This window comes from Phoenix dactylifera, chromosome 13 (assembly GCF_009389715.1).
Source record: "Phoenix dactylifera cultivar Barhee BC4 chromosome 13, palm_55x_up_171113_PBpolish2nd_filt_p, whole genome shotgun sequence".
Classification (NCBI taxonomy): Eukaryota; Viridiplantae; Streptophyta; class Magnoliopsida; order Arecales; family Arecaceae; genus Phoenix; species Phoenix dactylifera.
The window spans coordinates 931,603-956,510 of NC_052404.1; the positions used below are offsets into that span (position 1 = coordinate 931,603).

Here is a 24,908-nt window from a genome sequence, read left to right on the forward strand (position 1 = left end):
GAGCTGTATGGGCGGCCGTTGTACCCAAAAAAAAAAAAAAATCAAAGAAAGCTTGGTCATGGGGTGGATGTTGTGTGATGTTTGTAAATAGTTTTGTGCTGCAAATTTGCAACTTGTTTTGGTGGCATCGAATCGATTTATTAGGGTAGTTTGTATCTATGAGAATATAAAGTTTGAAATCAGATCCTGCATGATGTAATTGAGTGAAGTTTACTATTTGGAAGGTAAATTACTCTTCTTCTTGAACTGAAGTTCTCAGGCATTGTTCCAAGAGGAGAAGGTTTGGGATGTATCCCACCATTAGCTTCTTGTTTTGGTGCTGCTTTCTGAACTAGCCAAGAACTGCATGAGACCGTTCATATTTTTTAGCTCCAGTGTGTTGCTGTGATAACGAGATATGGGGTTTGATAGCTTAAATCAAAATGAACAAGATATTTGTTTCAAAGTTTGTTGCCTGTCGTACTGCTGTCTCAAAATGTTTCTTCTTAAATTCTACTGTTAGATTTTTCATGAATGAACTCATCTCTATACTGTTTGTTCCAACATTACCAGGCATCCATGGTTGCATCTTTTTCTCTTAACAAGCCAGCATAAGTTGAGGCTATCCAGCATCAATAACTTCAGTGGAGTAGTATCAGACAGCCCAGCTAAAAGCTTCCGAAGAAGGATAACAAAATTGGTAGTACCAAACTATGCACAGAAGTTCAAGTAGCGCATCAAATCACAAGTCCTAAAAATACATAGCATGTGCATCTGATTTTGTGCTTGCCACTTGCTACATTACTAATTCCAATTTCATCTAATTTCAAATATCCAACTGAGTTATAAATATGTGAAGTAAATAGAAATCAAAACCAGACCAATGAACTGATCACCAACTCACTCCTTAATCTACCAAGTATATAAAAGATTACTACTTGTACAAAATACAGCTGTGTTGGATAGTGAGATCAATATTGAGAAAAAGAATGGAGAGATCAAAAGATTCGATAGCATGACTTGATCTTCTCAGGATATTTGTATGCTGTGATTTGGAACAAGAGATTACCAACCATCAGAATTCAAGATCACACATTTTAATTAGGAAGAATTGAAATCACATATAGAATGTGATACATCAAATTTATGTTAAGTTGAACCTGCAGCTCAGTCAACACTCCCTCTGATGTACATGAACAAAAATCATATGGGACAGGCACCAAAGAAGAAAATATAAAGCATGCATCTTATTTTTTTCATATTTCTCCTAGTGCCCCTATTAAAGCAAAAACCTAAAAGTCAAAAACTTCTCCTACCAACAGGGTCGTCGGTCCCATAATTCTAAAAAAAATAGAAGAAAAGAGAATCACATGCAGTATTTTCTTCTTCCTCGTCGAGCCTCTCCATCTATCCTCTTTCTTGTCAAGTTGCCTTTCCTAACCATGAGGTTTTCTTTCTTCCTTTCGAGTTCTTTTCTTCTCCTCCAAATTCCTCTGTTTTTTCTATGATCTTAAACTTAAGAGTTCATAGAATCTAAGAAATAGTATATATATATAATTTTTTTATGATAGACAAAACTAGAAAACTATGCATGTGTGCTGATATTGGTTAATATCATGTTTTAAAAATTATATATTGATTTACCTACAGGTACATATTGGCTTATTAGATGACTTAATTTGCCAAATGTGTATCACCTACCTATATAATGTGTACCGGTAAAAAAACGTATTTTAGAAACTGTATATCAATTTACCTAAAAGTGTATATTGAATCACTGTTGGGTATATATCAAAGAAGATTATAGTCTGTAATAAAAAGTCGATGAGTGTGTATCCTCTAGCTATGCAGTATGTACAGATGACATGATGTTCTAGAAACTGTAACAATTTGCTTGGAAGTGTGTGATGGGTTATTAGATTACTAGTTTTCTAAGTGTATCATCTAAGCATATACTATGTACTATTGAACACCATATTCTGAAAACTATATATTAATTTACCTAGAGGTGTGTATTGAGTTGCTAGATGGCTAATTTGTTTGATATGTCTCATCTAGTCATGTTAGTGTCTACCGGTAAAAAGCATATTCTGATAATGAAGAAGAAAGAGAATGCCGCATGCAATTTTCTTTCTTTTTTTTGGAAATGTGGCAAAATAGGAAACATGCCCTATATTTTCTTCTCTCTCTGGTGCCCGTCTCATATGATTTTTGTTCGATGTACATGCAGAATCAGGATAAGTTGGTGCACGGGATTGCATGTCAAACAGGTTAAATTATCATACATTCTCCCCATAGAACTTGAAAAATAATGCATAGAAAAGCGCAACAGAAACATAGTAATCAGTAAGCATCCCAGATCAATCTATGTGCTCGCATCCTCATATCCCAGAGATTGGGGTCTAGTTCTCGGTCAGTTTCAGCAACCAAACCATAACCAACCTCCTCATGCCGATAAAATGGTCTTGCAGGAGATGGAGGGAGAGGTCTTAACACTCTTCAAAGTTGTTCCTCGCTTTTGGCTGTTGGTGACCATCGCAGATTTGAAGGAAGAGTAAATTGGACAAATCCTTCGTATAGCGCAAAATACGAATACATGGCTCATAGAGGAATAAGAACACTTTGTCCAATAAATGTTTCAGATCCAGCTAAGTATCCTACTGCATTTGGAGGATATCTCAATGCTCCAAGAAGTAGTCCTACCTGCGTAGTGTTAGTCATGTAAATGAGCCTCGTTGTGTACGTTATATCCCAGAAACTGATAGTTACAGTTAAAAATACAATGCAACAGTGAACCACCAGAGTCTATTAAGAAATGAGCAACTCGGCGAGGAGATTCAAGACAGGTTATAGTAAGAAGCAACAGCATTTTATAAAGATTGATTAGCATTTCATCTTCACCAAGTTAATCACAACTCAGCAACTAGAAATCTACTATTCTATGATTTAGTAAAAGAAAAATCTGTAAATCCTTGCTTTTTCCCCTCCTTGACTAGAATCTTATAAACCTAGGAGAATCTTGAAGATTTGATTCCTCCTTCGTGCTAAATCCTGAGGATTTGACATAAGAAACACCATTCTTAACAGCATACTTGTCACAACCCAGGACTGAACCCAAAAAGGCTAGCTGGAAGATATTATTTAAATTTCTTAATCCATCAAAGATTCAAATTCAATCAAATTCAATCACATGTACCATAAATCAAGTCTAAACCTGTGTTGCAGTGTCTCCTAATCCACATGGGCCATGAGCCAGATTCACTATAATATCATTTATTATAATTCAGGACTTCATCCAAAAAAACTAGTCGAAAGGTATTGTTTAAATTTCTCGGTCCTATATAAGTACTTAAAATCTACCTAATGCATAGCCGATGTAGGATCACAATAATGATTAATGTCAATTCAAGAATCTAACAACTATAAGATCAAATATAAATTCATTATTTCAATGATACCGACATCATCGAAAGAAGCATCATATGTTCCTTGAATATCTAATAAGAAATCCAAACAAATATCAAATAATGGCCAACTATGGAAGGAGTTTTAAACAAAGGTCACCAAGTCCATGTCGTTTATGGACTTGTTTGTATATCATGCGATCCAAAGAGGTATTACTATAAGACGGCTGCACAGGGTGACGCTTGAGTTCTTGGATGAGTCAATGGTGGTTAGGTGTGTCTGAGGGAATGAGTGAAAATATTTGTTGACCAAGGGATAAGAAATCTATGAAATTGAAGAATCAGAGTGATGGAGCGTCTACACTATCTATTCAGTATGAACACTTGCACGCCCATAATTTTCTGTGCTCTTTTCTCTTAAAAAACTAAATTAGTGATTGATAATTAGGTCGCTAGTGTACCAAATCAATCAGATCAATTAGAAAAATTAGGTCGACCAGGAGACGGGATTCGGTTTGCCTTAGTATAAGGATTTAAAATTTCTCATTAGAACAAGAATATTACTAAAAAAAAAGTAATAACTCATGGATAGAGAAATCAATGGTTGCAATGCTGGAGAATAAAGACACAAGAAGTTCACGAAAATTCTCCTAAGGAAATCATGGCGGTTGTAGGTAATATTTGGTAAGGAAGTAGTGCAGAGAGAGCAATGTTTGTGGATCCAGTCTTCCATTTTGAACTTGAAAATTCGTACGAAACAAACTTTGAGGAACTAATTTTGAACCATCCTATGTCCTCTCATCTTTATTTAGGAACTATTTCTCGGATTCTCACTTGCTGATCACATCTCCAATAATTTCATGGCGACAACATGTCCAACAACTTTCCTGCTTGATGTAATGCTTGATAGCTTCTACCTAATCACTGTGACATAGCTACTACATGCCACCCAATGGATAATTTTTAGAACAGACGAATGACCCTTTTTACGGGAAATTATTTTAAACTCCTGAAAAGTTGCTATTTTCCTTAAGATTTACGTAGCTTAAAGAGGTGACAAAAATGCATCCAGCCACCTTAGCTTGATTCTTTTTGGCATGGGTTTAGATCATGAGATTTCAATTTGGAAAGGTATGGATCTCTCTCTCTCTCTCTCTCTCTCTCTCTCTCTCTCTCCCTCTCTCTTTTCGTTTTTGCTTCTTTTTTTTTTCTTTTTTTTTGTTAAAAAATTACTCTGGGCATATACAAGCTGATTATAGGTTAGAGCCTCCACCAACCTCAGATTATGAGGGTAGGGTTTCTTTTATGGGGAGTCAGGTCATGGCATGTCATCAACTTAGACAACTGATGAGTCCAGCTCTATGGAGCAGCGGGGCTTCAATTTTCTAAAGTCAGCTAAGTAGGGTGGTCCAGCTGCTCTTTTCCAAATATTCGTAGGTCGACGTTTACAAGTTAGCTGTCAAACAGAATTCATCAAAATTTATCAACCCATGAATGCTAAAGAGTTCAACATCCAGCTTGCTCCTGAGTTTAATATTATTCTTACTTTTTATTACTTCGCCCCCGCCCCCTTTTTTTTTCAAGAACCAAGTCTTCTTCTTCTTTCTATTACATTTTCCTTCTTTGAGAGAGAAGTCTCTTGTATTAATTACAAGAGGTTTTAACATTCACTTGACCTCCATTCTCTGTTCACAGCCCACCTTGTGCAAGATCCATTTTTTTTACATATTTTACACACTGAACAACAAAATCTTTTGTGAAAATTGGAAGCCTCTCTGCAATTTTCTTATGCGACAAGGTCCCGACCAACTGTCGATCGACACGTATTTAGGTCTTTATACATAAATTAGAACTTATCATATGTATACATCTGCAGCCAAATACTTAAAATTCTGATATGGAACAAAATCAACGGTTGTTGGTAACATATTGACCTAACTATCACCACGAGCACTATATCCCTAAATTTGCAGTTAATTAACTTGCGATGCCACTTTACCCCCTCACCCTTGCCTAATTGTCCAGCACTTAGGGTTATAGTGAATGCAGGATGATATGAACACCTCTGTAAACAGCACACTAAGTCCTGCTTGACGCATAGGTGAGTCAAAAACAGGGTAATTGCATATTATGCGAATCAGTACACTGGCCGACAATTGAAGGATCTATAGTGCTATAATTGATTCATTGAAAAGAGTGGGAATGGAATGGGAATTTTAGCATTCATTGTTTGGTATGGCAATAAATTTAGGAAACAAATTTTGCATTAAAATAGCCATCACTTTAATTGAAGAAACGATGATTCCACTTTTAAATAAAAAATAGCCATTCATATCAAAATGAAAATGAATATATATTTTCAAATTAAAATAATTAGGAAGAATTTTTAAAAATAGTATAGTTTATTAAATTGTATTGGACAAAAAAAAAAAAAAGAAGTATATTAAAATACATTAAAATACTAGAGAATATAAAATACAAATATAGAAAAATGTATTAATTAACAAGCAAAAATATGAATAAAAATAAAAATTAAAAATATAACAAAAACATAAATAAAGAAAATTAAAATATGAAATCCAAATAAAATGAAAAAAAAAAACTAACACATAAAACAGAAAACTAAAAATAAAGTATATAAACTATAGAGCATAGTCAGTAAAAAAATACAGAAAGATACAGTAGAAATAAAAAATAATAATAATAAATAACGAAAAAATCTCAAAATATAGACAAAATAATCTAAAATTGACTACATTCGAGTGTGTAACTACATAAATTAAATTAAACACTGAAGTAAATTGATATTCCTTTTCCATGCATTTTTTTGATTCACACACAAACAATAGAACAAGAACTATGAATTCTATTCCTCGCCTTTCATTCCCATTCCATTCCGATCCTTTTTCAGCTGTACAAACGATATGCAGCATAAATATTCTTAAACAGGCAGCTACATGGAAAATGAGTAGGCGGTTCCACATTCTTCAAATAGAAATATGATGAGATGCAAGCCCAAGTATTTTCAACCAGAAAGCATAAAACAAGATCTTTCCAAGGGAGTGCTTTACACTGAAAGAAAAACCATTTGGTGACCACCACTGTCAATGATGGTGCATGGACATGAAGTGAGATTGCATTTGTTTCAACTTTCAAGCAAACATCCCCTGATCACCAAAAAAGGCTAGAATTTATTCCAAAAATATCACGGAATCCTTCAAGCGCAAATGAGCAAATGCACATGATAGCCTGGTAATTTACAATCAACACAGGATTTGAGTGAACTGGCAGTGATTAAGGAACGTGCCTGCCTACTATTTTCTGTTGCATGGGACCACCAAACAAACACCTCCTGAAAACTACAAATTCCCTAACCTTGTGAGGGTGAAAAAGGACGATACATGCTGCAAAACACATAACAACACTAACCATTAAAATTACACCAAGACGTCTCCTCATCATGTTAGTGGGGAAAATGTCACCCCAAGATTGACGAAGCCATTTGGAACCCTGGTGTGGGTAACAGTGTCGCCTGTGAATAATCTTGTTCGATACAAGTGGAACATTTTCATCATCCTCTTGAGTTGCTGAACTTGTGGCTGAGCACGGACCATCTTCATTCCTCGCTCCTTCGTCCTGTTATAGATTTGTCATGAATTAGTTACTTCAGTGTAAAGCTAATAGTTCTAAGCAACAGCAGTAACACTTACCATCTTGATACAACATTTAGAGATTTATATGTCTTGATATATCAAAATATTATTCTGTGTATGAACATAATCAAATTGCATCACAACCTCTTCAATTTTTACTGATACTGCCAACAATCCAAATTTTACAATAACCATTCTTGTCCATGGAGCACAAAATGGAGTTGGGAATATATGAATTGGAGAAGGCCCCATAGTTGAAAGCAAGAAAAATTAATTTTATAGCTTGTCAAAGCACCAGAAAGCATCGAGCTTACATTAAGAAAGTACTAGAAATATGCTGGTGAGCCTTAAGGTTTTATTCAATTGTTAAGGAAGCAAGATAAAAAGATTGTTAAGGTGTTTGGCAATAAAATGACTAAAAAATAGAGAGGAAATCCTATAGAACATAAAGGGGCAAAATTTTCTTGAAGGGACCTAATCTATTTCAAGTATCAAACCTCGACCAAGATTGCATGTGGTAATATCATATCACATTTTGTACCAATAAAAGATGACATGGTTAGCATGCCCCTGGTACAGCCTAATTTGGCCTTCAAAATCCTTCTTTGTTTTGGTTTGCAAGAAATGTGATAAGAAATATAGATTTAAGTGCCCTCATCATCCTATTCAGTGTGATGAAGTTTTTAAAGTGGCAAAAGAAATCAACAACAATCATATTTTAAAATAAGATCCGCCAATAGGCCATAAAAATATAATTATTATAAAACAATTTTATTTGATCTGTTTGTATCAAGTAAAAAAATATATATATATCAATAAATTCTAAATTGTTAGTGGACATAATTTAAACTAATATCTATAAGATAACAGATGACATTCCACAAAAGCATTACCTCTTCATCTTTATACTATAGTTTACCTATATATAAATTGCTTGACAATAATAAATAACAAAATCTCATGGATTTAAGTAAAACATTTTTTTTTATTTAAAAGACTATTAGTGTTATGAAATTATGTTGGTACTAAAAAAATATCATTTAAGTTTTTTACACCGTTTAATTTCTTAATAATTATCAAGACAAATTCTCCACATTATATTGTCTGTAACCTAATTTTTCAGTCCTAACCCCTTCTCAGATGATCATATTGCTTTGATTAAGAAAATGATTTTGGAGCTAATTTTGACAGTTTGGTTAACAATATCCTGTCATTTAAATAATTACTGAAAATTAAACTAGTCTTAAAAGAAATTAAGCATTTCTATTCAAATTTAGCCATCTAATCGTCATTTTTTTTGTTGTTGTGGATGTAGAGTTGAGTGGACTGAAACATGAGGCATGGAATAGGTTTCATGAAAGCATAACTGTCATTTTCATAAAAATCATTGCACAATAAGAAAAGGTGCAGTTTTAAGCACTAAGAGTAGTTGTAGCAAGACAAATCGTTTTATTACTTTTTTCTAAAATTTTTATTTATTTCTCATTTTTTAACAATTTGTATATTTAAAAATATGAACAGCATTTGCGACTGCATATGCACCTGCATCTGCGCTATGCAGTGATTTGATTGCCTGCATACCGCTTCCACTTTTTAAAACACTGGACTCAAAACCAGCTTGGATTGCTTACTAATTAAGCAAGCCAAATTCGAGCCAAATTTTGAGCTGAACACAAGCTGCTCACTAACAGATCGTTTCTTAGATAGCCCTGGAGAAAGCATAAAGATCAAACGATTTGATAAGGGGAAACAGTTGGTCCTGCGGTAAAGAATCAGGAGAGAAAGGGGTATCACAATAAAAAGCTAAATGGGAGAAAAGAGGAAGGATTTCATAATAATACATGACACATTTGTGCATAATAGGATTAATAGAGAATGAATAAATGAGTACATCATAAAAATAGTATGGATAATGCTTACTGGGAACGGCTACGTCTTGGTTGGTAAAAAACGCTCAACACAAACACAAATTGGAGACACATGGACATCTTTACGGCGACTAGAGATATGATTAGAGAAAACGGCATCAATAATTTACTAGTTTACCAGAGCAAATCAGAGAGGTACCACTAATCCTGGATAGATATTTAGAGCAACAAATCTCTGGTGCTTTAACTATATATAGTATTTAATGTTAATGATCATGACAAGTATTTCAAAAGATATACATGTGCATTTTATTTAACAACTAACAACTTCTCCAATTATGTATGATACCTAAGAGTGGAAAGAGTGATGTCAGAAAACATTTCAAATAATTATTTTGATCAGAATACTCAGACTATGATAACAAAGAATCATAGTTCACAAGTATAATAGAACCGGGGGAAAGGGGGAAAAACCCTACTTGATTTGTGCAAGGCATGGCAGAGACCACACCACTCTTCAAATATCTTTGCAGCACATCATTTCCATCAATTGAGTTTTTTGAATCTAGTTCCGGCTCCACATCATGTAAAGTTATCTGACAAAGAATTTCTTTAGCATGGTTCACATACTCATGTAATAGCCTCATATCAGCATCAGAATACCAATTTTCTGACTTATCAAAACCCTTCCCATCGACTATATTATCCCAATAATGCAGTACAACCTCGACGATACTAACAAATCTGTTTTGTATCAGAAATTTTAGTAAAGAAGTTAATCTCTGAATATTTTCCGAACTAAAGAGAGATTCCCTTTCATTGATGTGAGGCTCCTTCAGTAACCATGCAATGTCCAAAAGCAGTTCTGAGATTGCATTTTGTCTTGACACAAAAAACTCACAAAAGGCTGGACTAGCACCACTAACTGCATTTTGCGACATGATGCTATCTGCACAATAGGGTTCACCTAATGCATCCTGAATCCTCTTCATTTCAGAGCATACATTATTGTTACCAACGAGGATAGGGACAAAGTTGGATATTCCAGATACATTCTCAACCTACAAAAGAAAAACTGGATTAATTGTACTGCAGAATATTCTCAATTGAAATAATAAAATAATGATCAGCTTTTTAGGAAATTAAGTTCTCGTCCTAATCTAGATAATAACATGGCAGACAAAAGCAAGTAAAATTGTAACAATGGCACTTATATCAGTCAAAAAGTGTTATTTTTTAATTATGAATTCCTATATCATACTAATATCTCGCAGTATTTTTTATCAAATCTCCAAAATAGGCAAAAGCAAGAACGGCGGAACCGGTACCAGGCACCGTACCGGTTGCCTGGTAGGACGAGTCGGTATAGGCAAGCGTCGTGCCGTGTCGGGGCCGTACCGACACATCTACGGCAAGGGAGAGGGAGAACGAGAGGAAAAGAGAGAGCGGAAGAGGGAGGGAGAGGGAGAGGAGGAAAGAGAAAGGACGGCCGAGGCTGGCCCCGACCAACCTCTCTTGCTTCCTCTCCCTCTCCCTCCCCCTCCCTTCTCCGCTCTCTCTCTTTTCCTCTTCTCCTTCCCCTCCAGCAACCCGTCTCGATATCCATGGCAGAACTGTCCCAATCGGCCGCCGATAGGGCCCATGACACCCCAAACCAGGTGGCTCAGGATGGTTCCACAGACCTTGGGCAAAAGAAACATCAAAAACACAGTTCTAGCAGGTATGAAGATACATCATAATAACAACAAATTTAACTGTCAATAAGGCTAGGAAGTCAATGAGACACAGAAACATTGTGTGCAGACCACCAAGTAATTTGAAAATTTCTTTCCCCACCAACTTTTGTGTAAGAAAATCTACCAACTCAATGTTTAGATACAATAACAGTAGTCAGATGAAGTAGCCAGAGAAACATGTGTGCTAAAATTAAAAATATAGTCAAACCTGTGTAGCTAGATATGCTTAATATTGTCAATAAAATGTAACTCAAACAAGAAGCTACACATTAAAGAATTCTATGGCTTGGAACTGCATATCTGCACGATCTTCTATTATGACATATCCAGAAATTTTGGACAGTTAAAGTATCTGTAAACAAAGCACTTATGCTGCTTGTAACTATTCCAAGGTAAAGACATCATAGGCTTTTCCTGCCATGCCTTGAATTATTATTGCTCCTATGGACACGAGCACTGTCAGCCCAAAGTTATTTCAGAAATGTTAACCAAACAAAAACGGATAGCTTTTGAATAACAATTCCTATAGGAATAACAATACATGTCCCACTTTTTCTTATTTCTCAAACTAAACACAGCCTAAGCCCTTGACCTCCTCCTTCTACTTGGCTGCCCTTCTTCCTTCACCTTTTTATTTCAGCTACAAGTGAGATAGTATATTTTCTTTTGGTTTCATGATTGGATTTAAGAACAAGACTAGAAGAAGAATATAGTGGGATCAAGCATGGGATGATACGGTGCCCTTATTTCTTTTTCTTTTCATCCCCACTTGTCTCTTTGATCATTGAACATAAGGTACCATATATAATTTACTTTTCATCTTTACAAGTTATGCACTTTGATTCTCTTGGACCACGGGATCATTTGTTCTTAGAACTTTCTTTTTTCTTTTGAGAGCTGCTGCAGGGAGGGGGTGCTGGGATTGAAGAAAATTGTTGATCAAAAAATTTATAGATCCCCTGTGATGATCAATCCCCATCCCCAATAGAAAGTGACTCAAGGCATCTGAAGGCCCAATGACAAGCCAACCTAAACCCATTTTTTATGGGTTTGTCATCTTCGATCACCATGACATAGAGTTGAGACTTTCCAGCTAAAAACACTTGTGAAGGAACCTGCAAGACCTACAAGGGTCTCGCAATGGTCATAAATAGCACGGTGATTGAAGACAAAAACCATGGAGAGGAAGTACATGTTTCAATTATGGATTTCATATTTGATAACTCTATCACCTAGTTATGAAATGTGAACATGTCACTTTATTCAATCACCTTGAACAGAACTTAGGTGTTAGGGTTTGCTTTTTTTAGGCGACCACCCATCAAGCATTAAGGCACTGAAACAATGCAACCATTAAATTGTCAGAACTAATCTAAATGTTCACAGGGTTGAATGATTGTTCAGTGCAAAACACACATGTTCACTAGTTGTAATTAAAAACAAATTAACTGTCAATGAAGGTAAACCATCAAAGGTGTATGTTGATATTCAATGGTTGATAATACCACAACAAGAAGGAATTTTGATTACTTACATGAGCAAATAAAAACTAAAATTAATTAAAAATGCTTCATTTTTGAAATTGTCTTTTACATAGTCAAATATCACCAAAATCAGGCAGCGACAGAAGAAAGCGTACAAGTCAAAATGAGAGAGACAAGAGCAAGAAGAGAGAGACCTCAATAAATGCAGGGCCAAAAACATCCAAGTCTGTCTGAGTTATATTTATCCTGAACATCTCATGGTCAGAATTGTGGAGGTACTCCACCCCATTTTCATCATAATACTTGCTCTTCCCATGACATATGACAGAACAAGAATCGAAGTTGAGATATTTTCCAGCAAATGACACAAGAAACCTGTCATTAAAGATAAATTACATCAATTTAGTGACTTCTCTTCTTAATAAAATATTTTGATCACAAACACTGATACAATTCATGGTTATTGCATAAAAAGAAATACCAAAATAACATATTCACAGGGTATTCACGACCTCAAAATGGTACTCACGAAATATAAAAGAAACGTTACGATCATTATAGTAACATGTTGATGACAAACATAATATATATAATAGAGAAGAAAATTGCAACAAGATTATTATAAATCAACTGATAATATTAGAACAAAATCATAGCTGATAAATGCAAAATGAACTCTTCCTTTTTTTGGAATCTTCCATATGTAAAGATTTTAAGACCCAAATAAGAAGCAGCAATTTAAACATTCAGGGGCTCAGAAGAAACTGCTACATAATGGGACACCTCCAACCCACCACCTTTAAATTGGTCATACAGCTGTTATTGAAACCATGCGGAAGCAGTGCACAATTCAAACAGGGATAACGGCAATTAAAAACTTATTATCATGTCAAAAGCAAGTATGCTATATTTTTTTATAAGTGGAACAGAAGCTATTGTGCACAGAAGGTCTGCATCTAATTTACAAACCATTTTTAGTAAAACAATTCTCTAACAACTTTAAACCTCTGGTGCAAACATTAAAGAGCACTTCATATACACCATGCTTCAATTGCATGGGATATGTCTTTATGATCTCACCTTTCTAAGCTCTATACAATAACTTAAGGATACCTCCTGATTATAAATTCTAATTGCAGCCTGTTTCTCATTAGCGGAACCCAACTTGATATCAGCAAGCTAATCCTGTAGGATAGCATTTATACTCCCAATGCCCCAAGCATTCATGTTATAGCCTCATTTAGTATTGCAGCATCATCTCCTTAGCAGATACCCCTTGGAGCCTACTAAACCTCATGGGCTAACCACAGATGGAAATTCAGGTTATTAAGCATGCACGTCACTGTCCACATGGTTTAACAATCCACTTTCTTCTCTTTCAGTCTTATTTATAACCATCCAGATGAACAAAAAATTAAAAATTTTCTCTTTGTGATAGCAAGAAAGTAGCTTGATAGATCTTGCACTAGCACACACACAGACACGCACATGCACACATGTTCACACGAAGCTGAATATTGGTGACCATTATAGGATCTTAAAATTTTTCCCCACTTCCGGCACCCTTTGAGTGACTACAACAAGTGGAACATAAACCTTCACCTCCAAAATTTCGCATTTTCCTTTGCTAAAACATAAGCTTGTTAGCTAAAAATAATTCTGATTATGTCATGAGGCTAGCACTGATTTCCTTTCAAATCTTTTAACTAACAGTGTAATCAAGTTTAAATTTTGGGATATGTGCACCGTCCCTAAGTTCAGTCGAATTAGAATGCACTTCTAGTAGTATTTCATATGCATTTTCTCATATTGTTTGATCAAGTTTAAAAAAAATTATGTGATGGGAGAATGCTTGGAATGTATCACCCTCCTTATTGTCATATCTCAAGCTAGAAATGAGCACAGTCAGCAGAGAGGAATGATTATGGATAAAAGACCATAATCAGATTATTCGACCAATACACTGGTTCAACGAAAGAAGAAAGTCTTTGCCACACATATATGAAGACCGAACTTATTAATCATGATCTAGTAGGTATACTCTGCTTGCATGACCCCCTGGAAAAGGACCAAGGGAGACAGCGATTCCTGTCTTATTGTATTAGTAATGATACTAACCAGGTTTTCTTTTCAGGATGGCACTAATTAAGGTAGTGACGCAGGACAGCCTTGGGGAAAGAGAGATTTGGGGCTTCAGGATGCCGAGGCTAGACTGAGAGATGGCAGAAATTTCTGTTCCTATCTGCACTGTAAATAAAAATGAACTACATGTTAAGTCTCCTGATGAAAAATATGGAACAAACGATTAGGGTTTAATCTTGGGTTGACGATCTAGTGTTAGATCATAAACATCAGAAAAAAATGTTTAGAAAAACATAAAAGAAAACAGATATAATAAAAGAAGGGAGAGGGATATGATCCAGACTCAATCTGGGGTGGTTTCACTCCAAGATTGAGCATCATCCCTGAAATAAGAGAAGAGAATCAAGAAAGAAGAGATGATAACTTGGATTCACTCCTGAGGCATCGTAACCAACTTCGTATCAAAGGAGATCTCAAAGCAAAACATAAATAAATCCATGAATCGACACTGTCATCACAACCCTAACAGAGGGAGCAGCGACAAGTTAAAGTTGACCTAATCGTGGCATGGGGCCAAAATGCACCTGTTCTTATAAATTATAATCTAATTACAAGTCAGCCATGTGACTAAGATAAATTAAAATAACAATAAGTTCATGCTCAATTTAACTTTGGCCAAACAAAATACAAGAAAACAATAGAAAACTACATGAACCCAACTAACAACTCAAACCATAAAACTGAGATCAAAAGACTCAAATGACTCAATTAGCTAAGACTCCATGGACTCAATTAAAGCCCTTAATCATCACCAGATGCTCTCTGTTTGCAAGTCTCCTATCTGAAAATTCAAACTTCAGCAGCTAAATCAAGCAGTTCAAAGTCATGGCTCCACAAGTTCGAACAGTGAGAAAGAGAAAAAGAAAGGAAGAAAGGTTCGAGTGAATAGAAGACTGTAGGTGAAAGGTGAATTAAATATCTATAGACGGATAGACAGCTCCTATCAGGTTCTCCAGATAAATTTACTATATATTTAATTTAGCTACCAGCAGCATATGTTGTTGGTTCCTGCCACATGACATACCTCTTGCATATTTCGTAAGGTTCAGTTTGAGAATCAGTAAGTCTACGCTTCTCAAGACATTTAAATTTGGTAATAAAGCTTAAGTTTCACCAGCAAGGAGGAAATCAGTACTATTTGTGTAAGGTGCATATTAGTTTCATTCCATCAGTTCATTGGCATAACTTGCATATTTCCTAACATTCAGTTTGAGAATAAGCACAAGTTTGTTAGAAATCTATGCTACTCAGAACATTTAAATTTGGTAAAAAAGCTTAAGTTTCACCAGCAAGGAGGAAATCAGTAGTATTTGTAGATTATAATAGAACAGATATTATGAAATATACTGTTTTTCATAAAATTCATTTTTCACATCCTGTCAGTGTTCCCGAAACAGGTTTTGAAAATCAACAGAACAAGTGTCTTTATATACCTTGTTTTTTCAGGTTTTTGCATAAATCTGTTTTAATGAAACCTGTAAACCAAGCAGCTCCTCAAACTAGAGAAGTTAATGTAATCAAATATTCGAAACACTTACCTAAATAACTGAATAAAAAATTAAAATTTGATTGCAATATACAAAATAAATAGTTTAACATTTTCACCCAATACATATTGTGGAAAAAGGAAACTTTTGTAAGCTAAAGGACCAATCAATCTTAGTAGAGCATCACAATTCCATACAGCATATTTTAGAATTTGTGGTCATCCATAAGTGCAGAGATTCACTTATACATCATGCAGCAAAAGTCATAAAACGACTGATACATTACCGAAATTTAGGCTGGTTAAGATTACTTCCACAGGCAACAAACTCCATTGGTTTGCCAGCTTCAAAATAAGTAGGGTAAACATAATGTAGCCTTGGAGCTTGAACCTCCATCTTGATGTTCATCAATGATGTTCCATCTAAAATCACAAGTAAAAAATCTGAGGCTTCACCACATGCCCTCATCCATAGGACACTAATAGGGAAAAGGAAAAAAAGAGAAAACAGAATGTTCCAAGCTAAAGATATAAATAGAAAACAATATCATCAGATGTGCTCAAACAAAGGACACTTTGAAATCAGCCTACATAACTAAAATGTTCCTATATGACATGACTATAATGTTTTTATATGACTTGCACTTGTCACTGAGATGATGCAGACAACTATCTGTGATTCATGAGACTAGCATCTTATGCATTTTCTTAATGAAATAGAAGTCTAAGCCTTTTATTTAAATCAATCAATATGAAGCTTATCTGAGTGTTCACCATAGTAGTCCCAAGGGAAGAAAAGGAATAACCTATGCAGCTAGGCTAACAAATTTGTCAATCAAAATCCTATCACATGTAAATGATTACAATAAAATAAAGGTGCAAGACTTTTACTTGAATCAAAAATTAATGAAGCCTCTCTAGTGCTCAAATAGCAGTCTCATGAAAAACGAAGGATAGCGTCTGCATATGCCCACATATTTGTCAGTCAAAAATCCTATCATGCAATTCACTAAAACATAATCTATACATCATGCATTAAAAACATCAAAAAATTTCAGCTCCAAAGTTAGCATGATAAGTTCAAGATTCATGACACCTTTCTCCAGACTATCACCTAAACTAGCAAATTCTTCTAGCACAGAATTAGTTACTTCTGCCTTTCATTTTTCTTGATGCTTGTGACATTAGTGGTTTCCCCAAATGTCCTTAGAAATCCTAACATTTCAAAATGCACTCTTTAGAAATGAAGTAAAAATTGTTTGTGCCTAAGGAATATGACTCTAAAGTATTTGTGACATAAATTTGTGCTTATGATGTTTTACCAATAAATAACAAACTTTCCACCCAAGAATAGAAAGCTAGAAGTGTTCCACAACAACATATACATTGCTATACATGTAAGTTGATCTAATAACTACTAAGAAGCCCCGCCCCATTTATGTTGCATTGCTTATGAGTCATATTCTCACCATTGCTAAAAATAAAATAGGACTCAAAAAATGGTAATGATCAAGGTTTTAAATCCCGTTGGACAAGATTGTCCTGGTTTTTCCATGGAAAAGCATGCACCACCTTCCTGCCCCATCCTGACACTTGGGAGAGGGATGTCCCAAAATGCATTGATCGAGATGCTAGGACAATGGCAGGATGTCCCGACCTAGTGCTTGGAACTAAGATATGCCGTCTTAGTACCGGGCCCCGTACCGGTGCCATACTATCGCTATGTCGGTATGGTATAGTACGGAGCTAGTTTGACATACCGGATATCAGTACACCCACCATATCATGTACCAATACCGAACCGGTATAGTATACCTCGTGTAGCCCAGTTCGGTACGGTACGGCGAATCTTGCTTAGGACAGTATGCCATCCTGGTATCCTGCGAGACATCTCACCTTTATTTGAAACCATGATCATGGCACCACCTTATTTACTTGAATCGGTACGGTACGGCGAACCTTGCTTAGGACAGTACCCCATCATGGCATCCTGCGAGACATCCCACCTTCATTTGAAACCATGATCATGGCCACCACCTTATTTACTTGAAAGAATATTAGTGTGAATGTCTTGAATGCAATAATCTGTCAATGGGACGCAATACTATGATTCATATGCAGCCATGCAAGCATGAAATGCATTATTGGAGAACATCTCACAAGCATGGATGGCATAACATGCGACAGTAGCATGCCGACCTAGCCTACCACAATACGTACCATGCCATGTTGTACCCATACTTGGCATGCAACTAGTACTGCACCGATAAATTATGCCTTAACATGCCGCATCGATTAGCTAGTAAATCTAAGTTTACAAATTACAAGAACAAGATGAAAACATGCTACTCATCTGATGGAGAAGATACATGCAGTCTGATCATTCAATGCAATCAATGGTTCTCTAACTTGACAATTCAGCTGCAAAAAATATTTTGAATTGAGTATAATGGTTGAATCGTTGCCATACCATTTAATCACTGGACGGTTTTCACACTTAAAGAGATGCCTATTTTAGTTTTCTTTAGGGTCCATACCTCTGTAGTCTTATCCAAACGTAACAACACGTACAAGTACTGTGAACAGGATTTCCACCAATAGCAAAAATTTCTTTGGTTGGATTTCTACAAAGAGTTTCTCCAAAGAAAATGCTCACATAAAAGTTGTCATACAAGAAGCAAGCTCAAAATCATGCCCAGGGGGCATACCGTACCATACCAGGAGGGAACTAGTACCGAGGTGTGTACCAACCTATACCAAGGCGTACTAACTTGTGCTGAGATGCAACTAGATGAAAATTGAGAAAAATAAAACAGGGGAAGCGGCTGCGGAAAAAAAATTAGATTTTTAAGTGAAGTCAACAAACCTCCGCTGCCCCCGCGGGCTCCGCACCCCCCCCCCAAGCTTCCGCCTGCCCTCTGCGGGCAGCGGAGGCCTCTCCTCCCTCCCTTTCTTCCCCGCTCTCTCCCCTTCTTTTCGTCTTCCCCGGCTCCGGCTGGGTTCGGCTCGTGCTAGTTTTCACAGCTCCAACGTACCGGTTACACGCCGGACCGGTCCGATACAGCTCGAACCGGCCAGTTCGGGCCAGTTCGTCAGACCATGCAGTATAGGACTATAGGGTGCGTACCGTACCGCACCAAACCAGTATGGTATCGATACAGTATCCGCAACCGAGACTGCGGACCCTTTCATTCTTTAAGCTTTTGTTTAAAAATCTTTCTTTTTTAATTTAGATTTCATATTAAAACCAAAATCTGATTCAGATCGTTTTGTGCTGGTAATACAACAGATGTTCAAGTTATTCAGGAGGTGGTGATTACTGCATCAATTTCAAACCAAAATTTTAAACACAGAACTTACAATGTGAATACCTTTTTCCTTAATTGAGTGCAAATATCCTTGATTTTATTGCCTGATATCGACTTGATGTCAAGACTCCAAAGATTTGATGAAAACTACCTGGCCAAGAAAACCATGAAACCTAAAAGGCCAGTTGGTAGGAAGACCCATTTTATTGTCCGCAAATAAAGCTCATGCAATGAGGAAACATACCCCCAGGATACCACGAGACAGAATCAAGACAGCTAGGACAGATGATAGCATTTGCTAATTCTACTTTGAGGCATATATTACGAATAAAAGAATACTAAATCAACTAAATCACAAATATTAATCGTCCACAGTCCAATGGGAAAGGGATTCAATAATGGGTAGATTCTTAGACTAATTAAACTCAACAAAAACATATAAAACACCCAAAACTTCATGGGTATTTAAGCATGAGAACTCCCATCAATAAAAGTGGTAAAAATATCATGAGATAATATCCAAATCAAAGATGAAGCTAGAAGTTGAAGAGCATCACTGTCTCCAGCAATCTAAAATCAAAAACTATTTCAGAATACGATCAAAATTATATTGCCATTACCTAGTCAGAAATAAAGAACAAATATAACAAAGTCAAGTCGGTGTAAAATAAAGAAATAAGATGAGATACATTGACATTTTCTAGTAAAGTCAGTTTAATAATGCGTACCTTTCAAAATGTGAATGATCATATGACTAAGATAAATAAAAAAGGTGCCTCTTCCCAACAGCAAACTTCCAGGTGCATTAACTAAGTCTCCTATGTATTGGGCCGCATCTCGATATAACTGTTTGGAGCAAGTTTATTTTAAAATTTTACAACATTTTGGAACTTACGCCTTGATAAAATAATATAGAAATAAACTCATTTCTAATACATCATTAAATGATAATCAGCAAGAGAAGCGCACAACTGCAATCCTGAATAAATATTATAGATTTTGATGTAGTTCAGTACAGAGCAAAAATATGGAAATAATATCATGCAAATATTTTCATCAATTGAAGCCATATCGACTGTTGTTCATATCATTAAGGCATTGAAATGGGACAAAGACATCAGGAATCCATAAGATAGTTATGCCAAAAACTAAATAATATACATTAAATGATTTAAATTACTTTATACTCTACAAACCAATTTACGTTAGCACATTCCTTAAATTTACATGATTGAGGGTAAAAATTTATTATATCTAATCAAGACAGAGTTGTTATAATCTTTGATATTCAGAATATTAATTATTAGCAACCAGATATCAGCTTCAAAAAAATCGTCAAATAAGTGGGTTATCAGACATAGGACCTTTATTGTTTCCAAACCAGTTTAAGAACTCAAAGAAAAATCCTGGTCCTATATGAATTCAGAAGTTCATCCTAATCGAGCATTGAACTATTTGCAAAAAGAACTAACCAGATTGTCGTGCTCCATATAAAAAAGCAAAAAGCTGAAGTTTTCTGAATCTTCTTTGAAAAGCAGAGAAAATAAGCATAAGAGATGAAATAAAGAGACGAAGACGAGTTTGGCTGAACGGACCCGAAGCGGGCAGTTCAAGCCGTACCAAGCCAAACCGATCAAGAATCAGAACGGCTCGGGCGGTCAGGCCAGTTTAGCTGTTAAAAATATTCTGAGCCTCCTGTTAGGCCTCTCCATGCCCTCATTCCACTTTTTGCATGCCCCCAAGATGTCGTTGTGCATCCCTAGCACCCCAATCCATGCCCCAACCAAAGCCCTAGGTCCTCTCTCCCTCCCTCATTGTTGCTTATCGTGCACCTATTCCAAGGCGAAAGACCCCATGTGAGGATGATAGTATTATTTTGATGATTAACAAGTAATTATCAAGAGTATGTTATAAGTTAAATTGATACTTCATTTATAAGTTCATTACTCTCAGTATATTTGTGTGATTGATAATAGATACATGCTTTGTTCATTTAAATGAATCTAACCTTGAGAATGCAGCAAAGTGTGGATTGAGTCGACCCAAAGATTGTTTGAGTCGACCCCGGCACATCAAGAAATCATTTGGCACACTCCTGCATAAATGGCACAGATGAACAGTTGGTTGGGTCGACCCAAGGTAAGCATGAGTCGACCCAAACTTCAAGAACCTCAAAACATGAAGGAAATATGTTCTCTGGATTTACTCAGAGGGTCGACCCAAACAGTGGTTGAGTCGACCCAAGCTTGAGTCGACCCAAACTCTGAGAGGGTCGACCCAAAGGCAAGACAGAAAGACAGACAGAAAATGGTTCTCTGAAATTACTGAGAGGGTCGACCCAAGAAGAAGTTGAGTCGACCCAAGTGAACTTTGAGTCGACCCAAAGAAAGGATGGGTCGACCCAAGTGAAGGAAGGCTGAAATCAAAGTTTCTGTGTTCTCTGAGAGGGTCGACCCAAGGAATGTTTGAGTCGACCCAAGGCAAAGTTGGGTCGACCCAAGGACAGGTTGAGCCGACCCAAACACGGGCTGAACAGTAACGGCTAGTTCTGCAGATGTACTTTTTGTCCTTCCCAAGGTCAGTAACGGCTAGTTTTTGAATTCTAACCATTGGGGCTTGACCAAAGAAGGTGGAAAGCTATTTAAAGGGGCACTATTCATCAGAGAGAACAACTTTTGAAAGATATATCAAAGAGTACTCAAGAACAAAAAAGTGCCCTAATCTTCTTCATCAAGAGCTTCATTCAAGAATCAAAGAAAGGGATTGAGCAGATTCAAAGAGGCATCAAGAGCTCCATCCCCCCTTGAAGAGTGAAGCATCCTTGACAAAGAAGAGCAAAGCCACTTCAAAGCGATAAATACTTTCTAACTCTTCTTTGTAGTTTATATTGTTTCATATGCTCATTTAGGAGTTTGAATCTTTTCTTTTTGTTTGTCAAACACTTTGTAAAGGTTCGTTGGTTAGCCCGCAAAACCAACAAAGGTTTTTGGTGAACCCGAAAAACCAAAGTGTAAAGGTTCGTTGGTGAGCCCGCAAAACCAACAAAGGTTTTTGGTAAACCCGGAAAACCAAAGTGTATAGGTTCGTTGGTGAGCCCGTAAAACCAACAAAGGTTTTTGGATTGTGAGCCCGAAAAACAATCCAACTGTAATCCGCGGGATTATAGTGAATTCCCAAGGGGACGCTTGGGGAGTGGACGTAGGTGCTAAGGAGAGCACCGAACCACTATATATTGTTGTGTTTGTGTTGTGCTTGTGCTTACGTTTATTCTTGCATCATCTTCTATCTTTGCACTAGTTTAAATCATTCAAATAGTTTAAGGAAGCATCCACCGCACTTAATTAAGAAAACGTTTAAAGCACCAAAATTTAGAAGAAACCAATTCACCCCCCCCCTCTTGGCTTGTCACCTTGGGCAACAAGTGGTATCAGAGCAAGGTGCCCTAATAGTACTCATTGATCTCACAATCAAGAGTTAAAGATCATGACAACCCAAGTGGGATATTCTATGAGTGAGGGACAATTAATTGATAGACCTCCACTATTTGATGGTATAAACTACACATATTGGAAAGCACGCATGCGCATTTTCATTCAAGCACATGACTACGATTTATGGAGTATCATAGTCAATGGGCTACACACAAACACTAATCATGATAAAGAAAGGGCTCAGCAAAATGCAAAAGCCATGAATATTCTATATTGTGCATTGGATGATAGTGAACTTAATAGCATATCTTTTTGCATAACTGCTAAGGAAATATGGAATATGCTTGAAGTTAAATATGAATGCACTAACATTTCTAGTGAATTTGAAACTAGTTCCGAAGAAGAAGAGCATCAAACTGAAACTGAAAATCTATGCTTTGGAGCACATGAAGATGAGGTATGTACTCGAACACAAAGTGATTTCTCATTCAAAAATCAAGTACATACTGAAGCTCAATCTGATTTTACATTTGATGAACTTCATGATGCTTTTTCTGATTTATACTTAGAATATAAGAAGCTTAGTTTAAAGAATAAAAAGCTAAATCAGAAAAATCTATCTCTTGCTGAAAGCTATAATATAACTCAGAAAAATAATAAATTACTTTCAGAAGACAATGAAAGGCTAACTAAAGAAGTTAACAAATTTAAGCCTATAGTTGAAAAATTTACTATCAGCTCTGAAAAACTGAACTTAATGATAAATAATCAAAGAGCTGAATTTGAAAAGGCTGGATTAGGATATCAATCTTGGTACACACAAAAATTCCTTAATGATATATGTGTTAAATCCTCCACTATCTATCCTAAAACGGATTCTAATTTATCTGATGAACCTAATGAACAAAAACAAAAAATTAAAAATCCATCATCCACTTATATTAAATCAATGTTTGTTAAATTTAATAAGAGTATGCAGAAATACATTCCTTATAATCCTAAATTCTGCAAGCCTATGGACAAAATAGCCATTAAGAAAATATGGGTTCCAAAAAGAACAATAATAGCTAACCTACAAGGACCCAAAAGAGCTTGGGTTCCTAAGTTGAAAATCTGAATATTTTCTGTAGGTGTGTCTAGCACTCAAGGCTCCAACAAAAGATGCTAATTTAGAAATTGGGTGCTCTAGACATATATTAAAGAATGAAACTTAAAATATACTTTAGAAAAATAATTGAAATGAAAAGAATAATGAAATTAGTAATCCTTGCATCTCATCATTCTCTTTGCCTTAGTATCTAATTAAAACATAAATTGGAGGTATTAATCAATTTTGTGATATAGGTAATATTTTTAAAAATATAATCAAATCACTTCATTTTATAGTATGCCTTACTTACTGCTGGATAAGTTGCTAAATGATTAATCAATTTATTAAGAATAACTCTATGAATTCTCTATCTACTTGATTGAGAGTTTTTATCAATGGTATTATCTTATTGATCATAGACATGAGAATGTATACTTGGTATGCCTTTAAATATATGCACTATGAATACCAAGATTAAAGAAACCACTTTTGGCATATAAAATCAACTCATACTAGTATGGACTTAATCTCAAAAGACCTTGTCATTGGTTCACTTAGATTAATTTTTGCAAGGTCAAAGTTTGCTATGTATGTCATCTAGAAAAATAAACTAGAATCATTTCTAAATTTGAAAATATTGTTTCCACCTTTTAGCCGTTGGAAATTCTCCATAAGAACTTATTTGGATCTCTAGGATTGTGAACCTAGGAGATAAGCTCTCTAATTTTGTAATTATGGATGATTTCTCAAAGCTAATGTTGGTTTTATTCTTGGCACTTAAATTGAAATATTTTCTGCTTTGGCACAAACTTACAAAAGGTTTCAAATGAAAAAGGTTTGCAAACTGTGAAAATTCATGGCACAGCTTTGAAAACCAATTTGTTGATAAAATGGTATTGAATACAATTGTGCTTGCACCAAGAACACTATTGCATATAGGGGTTATAAAAATAAAAAAAAAATAGAACCTTTGTTGTGTAAGGACAATGTTTTGTGATAGCAGTTGATTAATACTATCATCACAGCTTGTCATATTATAAGGTTTCTATTAAATCTATTTTTAAAGAAAACCCCATATGAACTCATGAAAAACAGAAAATCAAATGTTGCATACCTTCATGTTTTTTCAGTTATACATATTATGTTCTCAAGAATGAAATATATGCCAAATCTGATAAAACAAGTATTTCTTTGGATATTACTCTTTAAGCAATGCATATAGAATATTCAATGAAAAGATACTAGTTGTAGAAAGATCAATTTATATTATTCTTATTAAAACTAGATCTTTTATTGAGAATATAGTTTATCACTTTGATTCTATGTA

General features: G+C 35.6%; 1 protein-coding gene across 1 annotated transcript in view; it reads right to left on the reverse strand.

Annotated features, from left to right (window-relative positions):
- Positions 1 to 6,503: 6,503 nt before the first annotated feature.
- LOC103721038 (squamosa promoter-binding-like protein 9) overlaps positions 6,504 to 24,908 on the reverse strand; it is a 43,331-nt gene continuing 24,926 nt past the window's right edge. The window contains exons 6-10 of the mRNA XM_008811069.4: positions 19,789 to 19,906; positions 16,040 to 16,175; positions 12,319 to 12,499; positions 9,384 to 9,965; positions 6,504 to 7,019 (exon numbers count right to left, since the gene is read on the reverse strand). Coding sequence (XP_008809291.2) covers positions 6,678 to 7,019; positions 9,384 to 9,965; positions 12,319 to 12,499; positions 16,040 to 16,175; positions 19,789 to 19,906 — 1,359 coding nt within the window. The 3' untranslated portion in view covers positions 6,504 to 6,677. The remainder of the gene's footprint in view (positions 7,020 to 9,383; positions 9,966 to 12,318; positions 12,500 to 16,039; positions 16,176 to 19,788; positions 19,907 to 24,908) is intronic.